General features: G+C 46.4%; 1 protein-coding gene across 4 annotated transcripts; it reads right to left on the bottom strand.

The window, feature by feature from the left end:
- Positions 1-1,809: 1,809 nt before the first annotated feature.
- Positions 1,810-7,492, bottom strand: LOC117589229 (bromodomain-containing protein DDB_G0280777). Of its 4 annotated transcripts, none has more exons than XM_034280986.1 (6): positions 7,396-7,492; positions 5,250-5,904; positions 3,762-3,945; positions 3,646-3,703; positions 2,609-3,583; positions 1,810-2,544 (listed from the first exon to the last, which is right to left on the bottom strand). In XM_034280986.1, the coding sequence occupies exons 2-6, from the start codon at positions 5,326-5,328 to the stop codon at positions 2,314-2,316; spliced, it is 1,527 nt and encodes a 508-aa protein (XP_034136877.1). In that variant the 5' UTR covers positions 5,329-5,904; positions 7,396-7,492; the 3' UTR covers positions 1,810-2,313. The 4 variants fall into 4 exon arrangements, with proteins under 4 accessions (XP_034136877.1, XP_034136876.1, XP_034136873.1 ...); XM_034280985.1 differs by having other exon boundaries at positions 7,302-7,487; XM_034280982.1 differs by having other exon boundaries at positions 5,250-5,932; positions 7,302-7,487.
- Positions 7,493-13,082: the final 5,590 nt, after the last annotated feature.

Below are 13,082 nucleotides of genomic sequence, written 5' to 3' on the forward strand. Positions count from 1 at the left end.
ATATGTCATTATTTACTCGTACTCTGTATGATTTGTGTTTGCTTTTATATCGGGGGCACTTCCCTCTTCTCCACTCCCTTTCTTTGTGGCATTTGCGTATATTGTATATCGCCTTGTGACGCTATATACTCGATTCCTAAATCTATTAACTCCTTGCGCTTTCTCCTACCCTCTCCGCTCGTAATCCTTTGGCTGCCTCGTGATTATTATTTTTTTTCTAGTTGTAATGCTGGTTGTATTTGTTGCTCCGCATAAGTTTAGTAGTTGTTTTCACAGTTGCCACTTGAAAGACGTTTGGACTTGAAAAGGACTCCTTTATATCAAGAATTTTTTCCCGATCACAGGAAGCCATAGCACGCCTAGATCGGTGCACTATTAGTTGATATAATGCTATATTTTTAAGGTGAAAAGAGTTGATCCTCAATAAGGACTGCTTTAAAGCAAGGACGCTTCCCTGATCACATCAAGTCATGGAGCGCCCATATCGGACCACACAAAGAAGAGAAAATTAAATATATTTTTTACTTTGGAAGGATTTCAGTCCTTGAAAAGGACTCCATCAACTGAAGGACATTTTTCCGATCACAGGAAGCCTTAGCACGACCAGATCAAGATTCAAATAGCGGAGAAAATTAATTATTTCTGTTTTTGGGAAAATATCCTTGACCCTTGATAAGGACTCTAAAAAATCAAGGACTATTTTAGCCTTACAGGGAGCCATAGCAAGCCCAGATCGGCCCACAAATGGCCGAGAAACTTAATATATAAGGATGGGAGCCTAGAAGTCCTTACCCAAGGATCAAGGATATTTTTCCGATCCAAGGAAGTCATGTCTCGCCCCGGTCGGCCCTCAAGTTACGAAAATAAAAACATATTTATGACTGGACAAAATGTCATTCGTCCTTGATCCTCCGAAAGGACACTGCCAAATCAAGGACATTTTTCCGATCACAGGAAGCCGTCGCACGTCCCGATCGGCCAACAAATAAAGGATAAAACAACAAAACAAAACTTTCCTCTTGTTGTTGTCCATTTTTATTGTTGTTGTAATTTGTTGTACAACAAAAGTTGTTTTTGCTATTGTTGTACAACAAACAAATAATTGTTGTACAACAAAGGTTGTTTTTGCTATTGTTGCACAACAAAAAAATAAATGTTGTACAACAAAAGTTGTTTTTGCTATTTTTGTACAACAAAAAAATATTTGTTGTACAACAAACGTGGTTGTTGTAGATTTGCACAGTGGCGCCCCTTGGATCGACGGCCAAGTCTCGAAGTACATTATCGATTTCTGACTCCCGCCCCAAAAGTATGCTAAGAGTTAGCATGCGAAAGCAACTAAAAGAATGCAGCATGATATTTTCTGTCCGATCTGGATGTGCAACGAAGCCCCAAAAGTATGCAAAGCCTAAGAAAATGCATGCGGAATTTTTTGAAAGTCGCAAAAGCGGCATTTTGCTGATAATTTTGGAATTTTCTGTCCGTTCTGGACGTGCAATGAATTTTTAATCGGGTATCCTTCCCACCCTGGTATAGTAAGTGGGTACTTCGACGATCTGGCCATATTTTCCCGCTATTCTGTTTAAATTCTGTCTTTTTTTCTTTTTCTTAGCTCTACAATGTCCGATCGGGGCTTGGCATGCCTTTTTGTAATCGGCAGAGTCCAGCTAACTCATTGGGACAAAAGGACATCCAGGACGGACATCAACTTGCTGTACAGCACATATAAACCTAAACCCATCCCACCTTCTCGTGATCGGAAAAACATAAACTGGATCGTTTGGGATCGGATCGGATCGATTGACCGAATTAATATCTACAAAACGAAGGTTTAATAATAGCTTTTGTCATTGTACAAAATCTTTATATCATAATATCGAATTAAAAACTATGAATAGAAGCAAAAAAGTGACCATTTTGGTGGAAAAGTGGGCCGCCGGTCAAAAAGAGGACCAGCCAGTTTGGTGGCTCGGGGGACTAATTGTGGCAACTGTGATTTTAGTAATTAATACGCGTTTAGGTTTGTCGTATAAGGAGGGGGCACAATCTACCCAGTTGGGGGAGAAGGGGGTTCTGAAACATCGAGTGCAGTTTTACAATTTCTTAATTGATTTTCTTCGATTTTTTTTTTTGCTTTTCGCATTTTTTGTTTTTTTGTCATTTAGTATTTTATAGTTTTGGTTAATTAGTTCTTTCTGTTCTTTGGCTGCGGTTTATCTAACACTGATTCTGTTCTCCTCTGTTCAGAGTGTGGCATTATCCTTTGCTACGGTTGCATTTGCGTTTGCTTGCTGTTTGTTACATATATAGATATCACGATAGTTCCTGCGAGAACTGGGTCTCCAGGGTGGGTCTAGTTCTAGTTGGATTTCTGCTGGGATTGCGTATCGGTGGTCCTGGGCTGCCATAGCCCGCTGCATACAGCTGCGGGCACGAGTCTTTTATGAGTTCCTGCGTCTCGCGCAGCTGCCGCTGCACTTGCGGCGCCAATCTCTGTACGCTAATGGCCGCCGGAAACTTGTATTCCGCCGCGGGTGCTGCCTGCTGCAAAGACACACAAAAATAATCAATTAGGATCTATTGGTATTTGGGGAATTCGATTGGTTACCTGCACTCCGTGCATGAGCTCGCCATAGTAGCCACCCGGCGGCGGTGGCGGTGGCTGCTGCGGCTGCTGTTGCTGACTTTGGCTGTGTGGAGCGGTTTGAGTTTCGTATGTTTCGGGGGCATTCAGGGGAGCCGAAGACGCCGCTCCCTGTGGTTTGGTGCTCGGTGCGCCATAGTAGGCCAGCTGCAAGGGCGCTCGTCCCACTCCTAACCCGCTGGCGCCGGCGCCATTAAGGAAACCCGTTGCACCCGGCTGTTGCATGAGCTGGGAGCCGGTTGTGATATACTGTACGGAAGGAGGAGCTGCGGATACGGGGCAGGAGCTGATTGGCGGCGAGGGCGCCGCTCCATACATCAGTCGCTTGGGACTGACGCTCTGCGGCATGGATCCGGCGGGAAGGGACAGCATATACTGCTGCTGCTGTTGCTGGTACATTTGCTGCTGCTGTTGCAGTTGCTGCTGATGGATCTGCTGCTGCTGTTGTTGCTGGAGCTGCTGCTGCTGGATCTGCTGCTGTTGCTGCTGCTGGAGCTGGGCAAGCTGAGCTGCGGCTGCCGCAGTGGACGTATGGATAATGTTGGCATCCATCTGGGGCATGAGGATGAGCTGCTGCTGCTGTTGTTGTTGCTGCTGCTGCTGTTGTTGTTGCTGATAGAGAACGGCTGCCTGTTGCTGTTGCTGTTGCTGCAGCTGCTGCTGCTGCTGTTGTCGCCCCGCCAAAACATGCTGAGGTAGATACTCCGTCGCGGCCATCGTGCCACACGCCGCTGAGGGCTGGAGTAGAAGCCCTGCGCTTCGCGGTGGCTGCTTCAGCGGCACCTGCACTTGTCGAATGGGCGTGGTCTGCAACGAGCGGCTGGCGGAGGAGCAAATGGAAGCGGTGAGGCTGGCGGACTCCCAATGCTGGCGCAGGGCATTCAGACGTGCCTCCTCCAAGGCCACTTCCGTCTCGCTGGCCGAGTCGTAATCGGGACCCTGGAAAAACTCATATGTTAACCGAGTGTTTCATCAAAAGAATTAACTTCTTTGGGTCTCACCTCATCGATCTTTCTGTCCAGCATGCGGAAAAAGTTCTGTTGGCTTGAGGATATTTCTCTGGAAAAGGGCGAAAAACACAATTAGTGGGAGACAAGATTCTGGGAGATTAACTTACTGGCTTTGCAGCAACGATAGATTCTTGGCGCGCAGCAGTGAGACGGCTACATCCTCGTCCGAGTCCTGACTATCCTTATTGCTTAGCTCCTCGCTCTCGTCATGCTTCTCGCGGTCGCGTTGCTGTGCCTTCTCGGCATCCTCGATGTGGCCTTCATCCTCATCCGTTTCGGCATCTGAATCGGCTGTTGAAGGGGGCAGACCAAGAAGCAAGTAGAAAACATTATAGAAGATGAGTTGGCAATTTCGAGAGTGCCACAAAGTGGCAAAAGTTTAGCAATAAAGCGAATGTGCAACTGCTGCTTCGCTTTGGGGTTGAAGGGAGAGCTACTCCCAGTGACACACATTGACTGTGGAGCACTTGGAACTTGGCGCACTCCCAGGAACATTCAAGAAAGTGCCATTCATCTTTCATAACCTTCGGTCAAGATCTGTCTCTGGTTCGTCTTTCGTCTTTGAAGTTGGACGGCCCGGCCCACAAATATAATTAAAAAGAGTTATGCATTTTAATGCAAATCCATAAGAGGAGACGGAAGGAAAACCAAAGCCACGGAACGAAGGTTATTATGAATAATTAATCTGGGATAAGGATGGAAGCGAAAGCGTAGCCTAGCCTAGGCAAAACGTGAAATTTGGGTCGTTGATGCCACAATGGCGCCTTTGTGTATGCTACACAGTTTTGGCTTGAACCCTTTTCCACACACACACAAACACACACGAACAGTGACAGAATGACAGAGAGAGAGAGAGAGAGAGAGAGAGCGGCAGAGCAGAGGACCCTTGGGGGCAGCAGACCACACCCGCACATACACGTAGCCGCGCATTGCAACAACAAGTTGCCTTTTTAGCAGTTAATTATACACAAACACACACACACACACACACACATACACAGAGAGAAAACACAAAGGAGAAGCGAGAAAGAGAATAGAGTGGAGGTGGAAGAGGTAGAGGAACTGCTGATAGGGAAGGAAGGTGAACACCGCTGAGCGTGCTGGCAAGTAGGGCATAGTCAAAACTTTTTACCCCATGTAGGTTAGATTTTTACAGTTTTATAAACTTAAGAGCAAACGCACACACACACAACACACACACACACAATGCATGTGGCGTGTGTGTATTTAGTATATGTATATTTTATATATAGACAATGGGTGTTGTTTTTTTTTGCCTTTTTAAATGGGGGTTTTTAAAATGTAGGCCTTTATTACTTGGCTGAATGCAGGGACCTCTCGGCTCTCCCTCTGCTGTAACCACTCTCTGCTCTGCTCTGCTGCTAGTGACATATTAATCAATGATGTCCTCATTGTGTGGAAACAGGTGGCTCACAGAGATACAAGCACATACAGCGCATACAAACACACACGCGATTGAAGCTTTTGTTATTGGAAGGTAACTCCTCTGGTTGCCTCCCGATCGACCTCGACACCTCACTCGCCCATCCATCCATCCCTACTTCCCTCCCACACGCTTTAAAGCCAACACTCACCATGTCCTCCTTTCTTGCCATTTGCTTTACTCTTCGACTTCCTGGGATATAAGTGTATCTTGCTCTGCCCGCAGCCCATCTTCCGTGTGTTCCTCTGGCAACGTTGCTGCTGCTGCTGCTGCTTCCGCTCCCGCTGCTGCTGCTGCTGCTGCTTCTATCTCTGCTTCGGATGCTGCTCTTCCTCCTACTTCTTGTTGTTGTCTTCAATTTGTGTGTGTGTTTTTTCTTTATTTTATTATTAATTTGTTGCTCGACACGTTCGCCACGCTGTGCCGTGTCTCGTGGGGTCTCGTCTGTGGAGCCAGCGGGTGGTTGTCTCTCGGAATCTCTCTCTCTCTCTCCCTGGCGATGATGATGTCTTCTCTGCTTGCGATTTTATGCTCCTCTTGAGCTCTACCAGTGGGGGCGGCCTGTCTGCTCACTTCCTCCCACACACAGGCTGTTCTCCGGAGCTGTTGTTGTCTTCTCTCTAGCTTTTGCCTCTTCTCTGGGTTATCCGCACGTTCTGTGACTGTCTGTCTGTCTCCTCACTTGCTCGCACGTTTTGCCAGCGGTGTGCTCTCCTTCACGCACTGAGACTCTTTTATTTACGTTTTCTATCAAACGTTTCAGTGGCGCTTCTCTTTTCGTCTCGTCTCCGTCTTCGTCTATTCTTCTGTTTTATTCAATTTTCACTAATTTAACTATGTGTGTAAATTTAATTTATTTGATTTGTTGTTGAGAATTCTTGCCGCTGCTGTTGTCAATTTCAAAAGATTCCACTAGAGCAACAACAAAAACAACAGCTAGAATTCTTAGTGGAACACCCAGCCACCCATTTGGGCCACCCAACCACCCACCCACCAAACCACCTCTCTCTTGTCCACCACCTCTATCCAGTTCAAACTAAATAGAAATAATTTTCCTTCTTTTTTTTGTCGTTGGAGGAGGTGTTGGGTGGTGGGGGGAAATAGCAACGGAAATTAACTTGGAACCTGCGTTCCCCTCTCTATAGAATGGCACTTCTGTCTGTCAACCACTTGTTCCTTGTCTCTGCTGCTCTTTTGCTGTAATTTGTCGTAAACAGGATATCAAAAAGGGGTTGGCCACCTACAGGGTATGCGTGTCCGCTTTAGAGGCTAAGTCCCGGAACTAGGCAAAAAGAGGAGGCTGGTCCGCGCGCGCGTTTAGACCTTCTGCGTAGTATTGTGTGTGTTTTTGGCGTTAGTTTAAACAAATAATAACAATATTAAGCACAACAAATGGAGCAACAAAAACACTTGAATTACGAGTAGATTCAATTATTTTTCTCTCGATGGCACACAGCGGCACAGGGCAGAGGCAGTGTCAGTGGCAGTGGCAGCAGCAGCAGCCACTGGGCACGGTACTCTCGCACTGGACTTATAATAATAGACACCCACAGACAAGTCCAAGGTGTATTTTGCGCGAGGTGTGGTTTAGAATTCGCTCTTATTTGTTTGCGTTCATGGCGAGATCTGTGGCCCGCGCAAGAGTGATCTTTCCACCCTACCCGCCAGCGCATATACCATGGACGCACACACAGGCTCCACACTTGCGCCAAGCCAAACACACAAACAAAAAGAGAGAGCACGCGGGAGCACAAGAGTGCTCTCTCTTTTTGCTGCTTACTGTAGCTGTGGCGCTGCCTCTTGTGCTGCTGCTGCTGCTGCTGCTACTGCCGCTGCTGCGTGCGAAATTGATTTTTCTATTTATAAAAAAAAATCAAAATATATCCGCTCGGGTTCGTACGCTTTTGTTGCTCGGCATTTTCATTCCTTTTTGATGGTTTTTTATTTCGTGCTGCCAGCGCAAACATAATTCATGTTTTATTTATTAATCTTAAAGATTTCCATTCGCACTGCGGCCCTCGCTGGGGGCCGCCTTTTTATACACGTAGAAACTTGTTTGATTTATCCCATCGGCCACTTGGACCCATTTGGCCCCCGTATAAACACACAAACACACACACAAACACACACGCACTGAGACGGCGACGTCGATGGAGGCACCTCCACTCCAATCTCCGCCCGTTTTGAGACTTGCAGCATTTACCGCTAACAAATTAATTTACAGCAATTTTTTCTTAGTTCTAGGAGCTAGGAACTTTGAATTTTTCATCCGTTTGCTTTTATTTCAGCGTATTTACACTCGATTTTCCTGCGGAAAAGTTGCCGAAAAGTTTCTTGACGCGCTGCCTGTGTGTGGAATTTTGTATGCTGAAATTTATGCTGCCTGACACTCCTCTTTGTGTCACACACAGAACACAAGACAGACAGAGAGACACAGAGCCACACAGAGAGAGCGAGAGAGCGAGAGAGCAGCTTGACGGCACATACCAACACACACAAGAGAGAGTTTTGTGCTCTTGTGCTCTGCGCTATAAGGCAGGGGTGGGTTTTTGGGCGAAGCTTTTGCACAAGGGTTCATTATGCGTTTGAGCTTGCAGCATGCTTTCAGGGGGTGTTGAATGAATGTGAATGATACTGAATGAAGAACAAAATTTAGCCAAGGTTAACCTCCACCCTGGACACGAACATCAATGAAGAGCTTTGTGCTTTCGCTTAAACTTTTCCCCAATGGTTGGCAACACTTGCGCTAAAGCTGCTGCCAAAGCTTTGGCTAAGGTCAAAGGTGATGCTGATGATACTAGGGGGGGTCACACATGGCAGAGAGATACAAAAAACTCTATCCGTCATGTTAGGCCTCATTAATTTCCACAGACGCGAATGCTGACTGCGGACTGCTGACCATTCAGCTCCGCTCTACTTCCGCTGCCCAGTAACAGGACGTCCCATCCAGCAGGAACAACCCTCTGCCGTTTCGCCCCTTGGAATTATATTACCAGAGGCTAGACGAGCGACATGTAGATGCCATTATTTATCGCATAATAATGAAGTGAGAAACGTTACAAATCAAAACACTCGACAGCCATCTAGATAAACTTTTGTGCCCGTTTGTCTTTTTATCATTATAATTTATATATTTTTGGGGCAGAAACATTCGCATTTTTTCCGTGCATTTGTCAGCCGCAACGGAATTGAAACGTTTGCGCTTTTATTGCCACGAACGTGTGTCGTGTGTCCAAAGGGGGCTGGGCACAAAGGGCAGGGCAGGGCTGGTCAGGGGGTGGCTGGGTGTGCCGTGAAATGGTGGGAAAAATATGAAATGTATATGGCAAATAGTGGACAGGAAGCAATATACAACAAATGCGAAATGCGATATCTTCCCATTGATCTGTGTTGGATTCTGCCACAAGCTGGGTTGGAGTGGGAATGGAAGTCTAAACGGAAGCTGTAGGGCTGGGGCAGGCCTGCGGAGGCTATCCCTAAATCGCTGACGGCTCTCACCCACTCAAATGCTCCCCCAATCTGTGCTCCCCATTGCCAAATATGATGAGGCTTCTGCCAAAAGGATTGTGTCCCCTCGTTCAACTGTTGATGATGGCAACATATGTTTCTGTCACATTGTTTGGCAGCTTTTTTTCATCGCCTGCTGCAACAATTTGGGGCAGCTTCCGGGGGTTCCGATTAACCTGTTCCCCATTGTCACTGCTGCTGCTGGAGCGGGGGGGGGGGAGCAAGGCCTGTGTAAAGCATTTAGGCAAATTTTCGCACTCCTTTCGTTTGCGCCACCCAAAAAACAATTTACATAATTTTCAACGATTTTCCGTTGCTCCTTCCTGCTAACTGACTGATGTCGCTCCATCTCCTTCTCCTGATTGGCGCTGGAGTCCAAAGGAGTCCATCAGCCATGAATGACGTTTGATGCGGCGGCAACGTTTTGTTTGAATCTCGGCTGCCGATTGTGACTATCATGAAAGTGGGCGTGTCCCCCAGGCCACGTGACCGCACGCGTTGCGTTGAATTTAACACGGGACGGAAGGACCGAAAGGACTACAGCAATGAGTCTTGGGTGCAATGGAAATGGGGTGCGGCATCGGGATCAGGATGGTGCTACAAAATATTTTTTAAACTTTTATTTTTTCCCTTTTGCGGAGGACAACGATGCGAACGCCGACGGACGCGTGCAGCCAATAAGTCCTTCATCACTTCCGCTTCAGTTCAGTTCCGTGATTTTGCACAAATAATGTTTTGATTGCGTGGCAGCGTGACGTGTAATTATTATCGCCGCACACAATCGACAACAACAAAGACTAAGGCCTGGATTTTCGGGTGTTGCAGGCAGGGCTCGGCTCGAGAGCGGCAAAGCAATTAAAATGATTTGCCAGATTCCCAGACACTAAGATCCTCACATGAGCATGGGAGTGGAATGAGTCACTCACTGATGAGAGCGACTAATCTTTGGTACATTTAATTATAACTAATGAAAGCGATGACCAGTCAAATAATTATAGTCTGACTTGCAGGCCATTAAACTGTCATTAAAATTACTAGAAAATCAGATACAAAACTTGGAGATTTCTTCATGGAATTTTGTAGATATTAGGAATATTTTCCAGTCTTTGAACTAGTATGATTCTGCTCGAAACCGCTCGATAATATATCATTTAAAGACCCCAAAGAGATCATAAATTACTTTCATTGAAAAGAGGCTCCCACACAGCAGCAAACTTTGAGTTGAAAAGTTGCTTAAGGACACGCTCGACTGCGCGAAATCGCAAATTAAAAATGGCTGATAAAAAATTATGCAAATTGTGACGGACGACCAGTAGCAGCAGCAATCCTTTACAGGACAGCGGACAAAATTTCATTAAAAACAGCAGCCAGCGAAATCTTTTGATAAAAATTAAAAACTTTTCGCTGAAGGACAATTGACAGAAAAAAAGACGACAGAACGGAAGGCAAAGAAAAATAAAAGGAAGACCAAAGGCAACAAAATGCTGCGGCAGAGATTGTGAAATCATGAAACAAGGAATTAAAACAAGCAATAATAAAATATTATGACAGCGTGGAAATGAAGGAGAAGCAGGCGTGGAAATATTTAAATTGCGCCAAGCAGCTTTCATATAATTTTAATGTCCTTTTGCCGAGAGCAGAGCCAGAACCAGAGCGAGAGCCTCTTAAGGTCCAGTCCAGCCAAGTGGAGTGCGAGTGCCGGACCGGACCGGACCGGACCGGCTGCTTTGCATAATTATATTCATTGAAAACTTATTTTCTTCAAGTTTTCCACAGCGGGAAAATATTAAAAAAAGAATATGGCAGAGGGAAAAGAAATCTGAGTGCGGAATTGAGTTACATTGAAAGGAGAAGGCGCGAAGAGAAACAGTTTTTGACATTTAATTGCTAGAGAAGTGCACAGGAGCGCAGGAAGGGGAAGGGGAAGGGGACCATGGAGCGCTACTGCCCAAATGTCCGTCACTCTCCACTTGGAGAAACTTGTTTCATTGGGGAGCCTGGACCTGAAGATGTTGGCAACTGCTGCACGACAGAAAGAAAGAATGAAAGAAGAGGAGCCCGAGATGAGCGAAGAGAAGAGAGATAGAAAAAAAATGTAACATGATTTAATGACATGAATTATGTATGAGTTTCCTGTCAATCAAAAACCACGTCAAAGCATTTTGATGGCAATGTCAACGCGCACCACTGAGCAAAACACACGACCGACGACGAGGATGAGGCTGCAGCTCCTCTTCGTTGGAGCGTAAAAAATAAGAAATGCCAGCCGAAAAAAATTAAAAATATATAAAAAGTAAAGACACAGCAACATCACAAGTAAGCAACAGCTAAATATATAGTTGGGTAAAAGTTATTTACAGCGGAACAGCCTGCTTTATCCATTTGCCAGCCAATCAATACATGTGCTCGTACCTATAATGTAACCAACAAATAGCTGCACAAATGATATGCTAATTTCTAAGCTTTTTAATCAAGCCAAAATACAAAAAATAGAAGAAGCAGCCCAAGAGAATTTGCATTTTGTTTGCTTACTTCTCTGGCATTGTTTTGCCAGCGCCCAAAGTGTGCTCCATTCTGTTGCGATCTGTTGCCCCTTCGAATGAAATCAATCATGTAATTTATGTTAGGATAATATGGCCAACCAACAGGAGGAACGAGCAACAGAACAGACAAGACTCCCTGCCAGATACTCCCCTTCGCCCAAATGGACTGTCAAGAAATAAATATTTAACAATAATTGATTTAAAAGTCGCATGCAAATGTCTCCCACTTACACCCAGCAGGACGAGGACTGTCTTTACTTTCCTTTCTTTTCCTTGCCAGCCCGATTCCTGGCTCGTTTTTTAAGCCGCTTGGCACGTGGGTAAACCAACGGCTGCTTCCACCAGGGGGGGATGGGAGGAGAGCGCGAGCAGCGTCTTTTTTCAATTTCCCCAGGCCGCTATGCAAACAGAGCGAGAGACCATGTCGTGGATCCAAGTCGTGCGTTCGGACTGTGCGCCTTTTAAGCGTGAAATTATATAAAATATCCTTTAAAAAGCTTTTGATTTCGCCTCCCTGTGCCGCTCCGGACAGGGCGTAGTATATGCAAATGCCTTTTTCATCTGCTTAGCGCACAAAAGTTGTTTTCTTATTTTCCAAGGCGACCCAAGTTGGTCCTCCCAGTCTGCTGCCCGTCCTCCCGTCCTCTGGTAAATCCTATTTGCATGCCTTTGTCTGAAGTTGACCTCGTCGACGGTGTCGTCTCTGACGACTGCGTCAGGTGTTACCTACAGGATACTAATGTCCTCCTGTTAACGCTCTTAATGGCACAGACAAGCTGCCTGCATAATGCGAGTTCTCCTCCTCCTTCTTCGCCAACTCCACCTGGAACCGTCTCCATCTGTCAGCTGCATTCATTCACCTGCTCTGCAGCTCTGAGGCTCTTCCTCCCTGTCTAATGTTAATGACATCTCCTGGGCCAATGCATCAGACCATTTTGGGCAAGACCTGGCCTGGGGGCCTTAGAAAAACTAGCTCAACGGCTAGCTGAAGTGAAAGGATACACACCAGAAGGAAGCTGCAGTAGAAGGAATGCTACAGAATAGACTCAAAGCTACCCTACGCAGTCCTCGCTTGAGTGGGAAACATCTGCGCAACGATCTTCATTCTATCCCCAAAAGACAGAACAAAGAGCACATATACCCTGCACACAGGTGGACATCTACAGCGTCCCCATCCGTACCCTTCTTGCTCTCCATTTGGTTTAGCGGGGTAGACAACAAAAATTAGCATTACTTCCGAGTGATCACAATCTGCGCATACTAATTGCTCTTCGACTTCGACTTGGGTCTCTCCTCTCTCGGGCTGGCTGGCTGGCTGGCTGGCTGGCTGGCTGGATTCATTCATTCATGGGGGCAATCATTGAAGGAAGGCCTGGCCTCAGCGCCAAACTTGGCATTGCCTGAATGATTCTGCTGTGATTTTTTCCAGCCTGTCTAGACGCAACGTATAAGGCAACGGCGACGCAATGAGAGACTCGTCCAGAGTGGAGACTCCACTGGGTTCGACGCAACGCAATGCGACTGAAGAGGATAGAGGATAGAGGATAGAGGTAGAGCCTGAGGTAGAGGCAGAGCGGGTTCTTTCCTCTGTTGGCAATTCACGGGAAAACGGGAACCCTTTGGCTTTCTTTCTTTCTTACGAAACGGGCACAGCACAAAACACCAATCATCCACATCATTGTCAACACGCCGTCGTCTTCGTTGTCTTTGTCGTCAGTCCATAAACGGTTCGGATGCTTCGTTTTTGCCATTTAAGGATCGCAGATCGCAGCAGCAGCTCAGCTCAGCTCAGCTCTCTGTGGCCTGTCATAACTCTTGGTAGGCGTACGAGTACGAATACGAGCACCATGCATGCTGAAACTGAGCGCCAGCCAGCCAGCCAGCACACGCATCACATTGCGCATTGGTGCACTATGCGATCAGTGCAACCAACT

This window comes from Drosophila guanche, unplaced genomic scaffold (assembly GCF_900245975.1).
Source record: "Drosophila guanche unplaced genomic scaffold, DGUA_6, whole genome shotgun sequence".
Taxonomy (NCBI): domain Eukaryota; kingdom Metazoa; phylum Arthropoda; class Insecta; order Diptera; family Drosophilidae; genus Drosophila; species Drosophila guanche.

What these genes read in the sequence shown, in the direction of transcription:
- LOC117589229 (XM_034280986.1), bottom strand. Translation starts at nt 5,328, where the DNA reads ATGGGCTGCGGGCAGAGCAAGATACACTTATATCCCAGGAAGTCGAAG. An exon ending in TGGACAGAAAGATCGATGAG is followed by an intron (nt 3,584 to 3,645) that starts GTGAGACCCAAA and finishes GAGTTTTTCCAG; the next exon opens with GGTCCCGATTACGACTCGGC. An exon ending in AGCTCATGCACGGAGTGCAG is followed by an intron (nt 2,545 to 2,608) that starts GTAACCAATCGA and finishes GTGTCTTTGCAG; the next exon opens with CAGGCAGCACCCGCGGCGGA.